This window comes from Silene latifolia, chromosome 2 (assembly GCF_048544455.1).
Source record: "Silene latifolia isolate original U9 population chromosome 2, ASM4854445v1, whole genome shotgun sequence".
NCBI classification, from domain to species: Eukaryota; Viridiplantae; Streptophyta; class Magnoliopsida; order Caryophyllales; family Caryophyllaceae; genus Silene; species Silene latifolia.
This window is the reverse complement of record NC_133527.1, coordinates 133,271,182-133,277,176: the sequence shown is the minus strand read 5'-3', so window position 1 is coordinate 133,277,176 and position 5,995 is coordinate 133,271,182. Positions and strand designations below refer to the sequence as shown.

General features: G+C 33.8%; 1 protein-coding gene across 1 annotated transcript; it reads left to right on the top strand.

Moving 5' to 3' along the window:
- The first annotated feature begins 3,823 nt into the window (after positions 1-3,823).
- On the top strand, positions 3,824-4,429 carry LOC141630324 (actin-52-like). The gene has a single exon (XM_074443163.1). It carries the CDS (start codon positions 3,824-3,826, stop codon positions 4,427-4,429), a length of 606 nt encoding a protein of 201 aa, XP_074299264.1.
- Positions 4,430-5,995: the final 1,566 nt, after the last annotated feature.

Here is a 5,995-nt window from a genome sequence, read left to right as displayed (position 1 = left end):
AAGGCAAAGAGCAAAATAGGTGATTCCTAACACTTATGGTTACCAAGTTTTAGAAAATGATCTTACAGGTTCACTAAACAAGCTCTAGGATTCACAACACAAGGACTGAGATTCACACAAATGAGGCAAAGAGCAAAATAGGTGATTCCTAACACTTATGGTGACCAAGTTCTAGAAAATTATCTTACAAGTTCACAAAACAAGCTCTAGGATTCACAACACAAGGACCGAAATTCACAAAATAAGGCAAAGAACAAAATAGGTGATTCCTAATACCTACAATGACCAAGTTTTAGAAAATTATCTTACAGGTTCACAAAACAAGCTATAGAATTCACAACATAAGGACCGAGATTCACAAAATCAGGAGAAGAGCAAAACAGGTTATCTCTTATCATATCTTAGGCATCGAGGACAAGCATCCAAATATTGATTAATAAATGAGGAGGTAAGCTGTTATAAGATTCGAAATGCATCAACATGTATTATCTGTGCACATTCTGAATCGAAGGAATTTCCATAATGTCCTGGGAGTAATCAGAACACAGAGCATACCTAGCATCATTCAAAGGCGAGCTGATCCCACAAATACACACAAGCAATTAAGTCACTATGCAGCAATCAAAGCATTGCTTCTTATGAGAAATGAAGCAGGAAAACACGATATATATAAACAAGGCGCAATCGCATCGCAGAAATGGTAGCCTGGAAGCATATACACCATACAATCATTCAATTCCAATAAATGCAAACTGTAAACATGCAAAGATACGCCACTTTCCAGCCGGTGGGGGACTAATAAACCTTAACACGGATGTCACTTTGTCTAAGATGTCTTTGAGAAGTTCTAAACTCGGAATAAACCAAACCTCAAATACTGTCAAACTGCATCAAAACATCACCATTCTCATCTAGAGTAAAATCCTTGAGAAAGTTATGCACAGATACGATAACATAACCGCGATCATACACTTAGATCGTAGAATCCAGTTTGAAGTGTGACATTCTAATGAATGATGACGCAGCAGATAATAGCCGTATTTAGAGATACTAGGCTAATCTGGAAACAATTTGAATCATGAAGGAGCGTGAGCGAGAAAGAAGGTTATGAATTAAGATGATGAGTTTATAAGATGTGGCAATGTTGCAACCTCGGCATTCATGGTCGGAAACAAATTTCGAAAGTATTTGCTAATATTTGTTGAGCAACTAGTGCAGTGCAGTCATGAGTCAAGTATTAGGTATTTGTAAGTTGTAACTTCAATTTGTATTACCTTAATTAGAAGTCCCATGTGTTGATTTCAAAGGGAAGATTGAATTTGAAAACAAATAGGGAGTAATAATAATAATGTGTGGCTAAAAATTCATGAAAAAGTAGTCAACTTTGCACCTAATTTGTGATCACCATTGGTGGTTCCCTGAATATTAGTCCGTATTATTAAAGATTATTAAGTTTGAGACATAAAAGTAATCTACTTTGCACCTCCCTAAGATATGATATAATAATAAAATAGAAAAAGAAGAAAAAGAGGGAGATAGAGATAGAAAAGATACAGTTGCAGGAGACAGGATTGGAAGGAGCAGAAGGGAAAGACCATTTGGTTGAATTGAATCGCTACAATTGATCTGAAAATGCTCAATTGATCAAATTGATCGAAAAAACGCCGGAATTGATCAAATTGATCGAAAAAAAATCTGGAATAGATCAAACTGATTGGAAAATCGCTACAATTGATCGGAAAATCGCTGCAATCTACGAACAATTGCTTCAATTGATTAGGTTATGGAGATTGATTTGGGAAAGATGGCTGAGAGGAGTTTTGATGATGAAGAAAGAACGTTGTTTGTATAGGGTTGAGCGTGTGTTTGTAATAATGTAATTGAGTCAATTTTGATCTAAGCCCGCGCAATATATCACAGTCCGGTCAACATGTATCATTTTGGTGAGACCGGCCGCCTCGCCATAATGAGGTGCCTCACCTGATCCGGCCTCTATATATATATATATATATAGAGAGAGAGAGAGAGAGAGAGAGAGAGAGGCAAGATCCGGTGAGTCCACCTATATATTTGAGTCCATGAATTCATAAAACAATATCGCGCACTATACAAAACAATATCACGAATTTTTTTTTCAAATTTTTTTTCGAAATTTTTTTTTCAAAATTTTTTTTTCGATTTTTTTTTTCGGAAATTTTTTTTTTAATTTTTTTTTTTTTTAAAAAAAGTTTTTTTTTTTTTTTTTTTTTTTTTAAAGCTGTGATATTGTTTAGTATAACGTGTGATATTGTATTACAAAACAATATTACAATTTTTTTTTTTCATTTTTTTTTCGAAAAAGTTTTTTTTTTATGTAAGATGTGATATTGTTTAGTATAACGTGTGATATTGTATTACAAAACAATATCACGATTTTTTGTTTCAATTTTTTTTTTTCGAAAAAGTTTTTTTTTTTTTTTTTTTTTTTTTTTTTTTTTTTTTAATGTAAGCTGTGATATTGTATTACAAAACAATATCACGACTTTTTTTTGAAATTTTTTTTTCAAATTTGTTTTTCGAATTTTTTTTTTTTTTTTTTTTTTTTAATATATTTGTGATATTGTTTAATATAAAGTGTGATATTGTATCATGGACTCACGGACTCAAAAAGATAGGGTGGACTCATGTGATCCTAATTCTATATATATATATATATATATATATATATATATATATATATATATATATATATATATATATATATATATATATATATATATATATATATATATATATATTTATTTGAGATCCGGTGAGAACCATCAAGATAATGAGAACTGTGAGAACCACCCATAACTCTTAGATCTTAAATAAACACGGACGACTGAGATTAATCCCCCAAGTCTCCAACACCGTTATTTTACACATTTGTTTCATCGCCCCTCTTTCTTTCTCTCACTTCGATCTTATTTTCGCTTACGCAATTCTCTTTGTTGTTTATGTTTATCTCTGTCTTCAGTTCCGCATTTATCACACTTCAGCATACATCTCGAATTGTACACTCAACCGCCATTACTGTGACTTCATGTACAATGAGCACCCGCCTTTCTCTATGCTGCTTCCTTCTAAGTTTGCTCCGATTTAATCTATCGTTCTCTTGCTTTTTTCCTTAAAATTTAGGTAATTCTCAATTTCCCATATTTCCTTCTATTCCTCTATTTTGACGATTTTTATGCTTCAGATTAGTCGATCGGGTTTTATTTCTGATTTGATCTACATTCATTTGCTTTCGTTACTTTAAGTTTACCTGCATTTTTGGCTTATTACTTATTAATCTATTCAATTTATGTATTTATTCATTGATCTATCATTATAACTGTGTTCCTTCTTTGATTTTGATTTACGTATTTTGCATCATAAAAAGTTTTTATCAAAATTAATCCATAATTATTGGGACGGAGGAAGTAGAATAGTAGATAGAACATTGTTGGAGATCAAAGTTGAAATGGATTAAAAAACAGATCACGATTTTTTAATTATAAATGCCAAAAAGAGTATCATTGAATAACAGTATCATTGAATACTAGCATTCTGGATGATGTTTCTGATGCTAATCTCTTACTGAGTTTATCATAGTTAGTGAAGCAATATATTGAGAGTGGTTTTGACCTCGAGTTTATGAATCTAATGCTATCTTTAGTATGCTAAAAAAACTGTAACCATAAAACACTCGAGTTCCGCCTGATAGTCATATTCTCTATTATGTGATGCTTGTTTCATTTATAACTATCAGTAGTCAGTCTGTCACAATCTTATTTATTATGTTTAAAATAGCACAACAATCATGCCAATCGATAAGGTCTATACACTTCCCCACGCTATGACACGTTTGAGTATGGCTGGATGCGACATCACCGACTACCTCATGAAGATTCTAACCGAGAAAGGACGCTCCGTTCCCACAAATATTGGTCGAAAAATTGCAAGGGATATAAAGGAGAAGATGTCTTACATTTATCTTGACTTCAACCATGAGGTTGAGACTGTCAATACCAGCTCATCGGTCGAGGAAAGATATGAAATGTCTGATGGTCAGGTTATTACCGTTGGATCTGAGCGTTTTATATGTTCTGAAGCCCTCTTCAAGCCATCAATTATTGGTCTGGACGCTTTGGGTATCCATGAAGCCGTTCACTACGCCATGATGAAGTGTGACATTGATATTAGGGAAGATATGTATCGTAACTTTTTGCTTAGTGGAGGAACCACAATGATCCTTGGGTTTGTTGATAGAGTGAGCAACGAAATAACTGATTTGGCTGATAGAGCTAGTAAGGAAATTACCGCTTTGGCTCCAAGAAGCATGAAGCTCAAAGTTATTGCCCCACCCGAGAGGAAGTACAGTGCCTGGATCGGAGGGTCCATTTTAGCGTCTCTCGACACATTCTAACAGGTAAAACTTTGTGGTGATCAATTTCGTTTTTTTTTTTTTTTTTGTGTTGGGTTGTGGCTCACACCCCACCCCACGAACACGCATGCTAGCAGTTTCAACAGATGTTAACAAACATTTCTGCCACTTATTTTTCCAAAGATCAACCGTGATTGTTGTGCTATTTGTATCGAGATGTACCTAAATATGAGACAAAACTATTGTGAACTTGTGGCTTTGATCAGTGCATCAAATATTATTTAGGAATTTGACATTTCAATAATTGATATCTCTATCAATTTTTGTCTCATATTTAGGTTAGAAAAGCATGAATGGTAAGGGTTTAGGCTTAAATAGCCTTATCAGTGCATAGGATAGCCTTGTAGATGCATGAAAAGGCGATATATGTGCATTAAACAACCTTGTACATGCATGAAATATGTAAAATATGCATCGTTTCGTCTTTTTTTTTTCTTGTATTTGATCCCCGTTTTAATGTGTGCTTGTGTTTTTTATTTCTTATCCCCGACCGAGTAATAATGGTAAAAGTAGCCTTGTAGATGCATGAAAAAAGTATAATAAGGGAAATGGTTTAGGGTTGGATACGGACCCGCTTAATCCAACCCTAAACCTTTTCCCGTCCTAAATTTTAACACTATTCCTGCATTGTTTGTCCCAATAATAATGGTTAGGATTTGGGGTGCAATAGACTTATCAATGCACGAAGTAGTCTTGTAGATGCATGAAAAGTAATATATGTGCATTAAACAACCGCGTACATGCATGAAATAAGATTACATGTGCATTAAATAAGGTTCTATGTGCATGAAATAAGTGTTAAATGGGCATGAAATAAGGTTCTATGTGCATGAAATAAGGTTCTATGTGCATTAAGAAGTTCTTTTGTTGCATCAGTTGGTTATCTTATGATACTAATTATTGTTGGTTAAGGACGTTAATTTTATGTGGCATGAAATAAGATTATATGTGAATGAAATAAAGTTCTATGTGCATGAAATAAGATTCTATGTACATGAAATAAGTTCCTATGTGCATTAAACAACGCATAATCAAGATATTAGGATAAAGTATTTTTTTCACAAGGATTATAAAGCTCCTTGCTGTCAAACTCTAATGTACACATACTGTAGCTTGCGTCTTTTATTACTTAGCCACTACACTGCCTGAGAATCAAGAAGACTATACATGGATTGGCAGCTTGAAGTTGGGACTTGGGAGATTACAATTATTCTCATTCTATAATATGATTTGATTCATCTCTTTGGAGCAATTGTGTTGTGTATAACTCTCATTTCATCTTTGTTTGTCCTATTTTAAAGGATATTAGCTCAATGGTAGAGCGATGTGTAATTTTGCACAAAGGTATGGGTTCGAATCCCATATAGCCTATTAAATAACAAGTCTCATGACTGCAACTTGTCGAGATGCAAGTGGTACATCGCAGCGAAGATTAAACAGACTGTAATCATACTTGGGCAATGATGAGCCGGGTCGCACGTGCAGCAAGAGCGTCAAGGAGGCAGTGTAATAGCTTTGTAGTGATCTGAAGTTCAAAGACTAACTTAT

What these genes read in the sequence shown, in the direction of transcription:
- LOC141630324 (XM_074443163.1), top strand. Translation starts at nt 3,824, where the DNA reads ATGCCAATCGATAAGGTCTATACACTTCCCCACGCTATGACACGTTTG.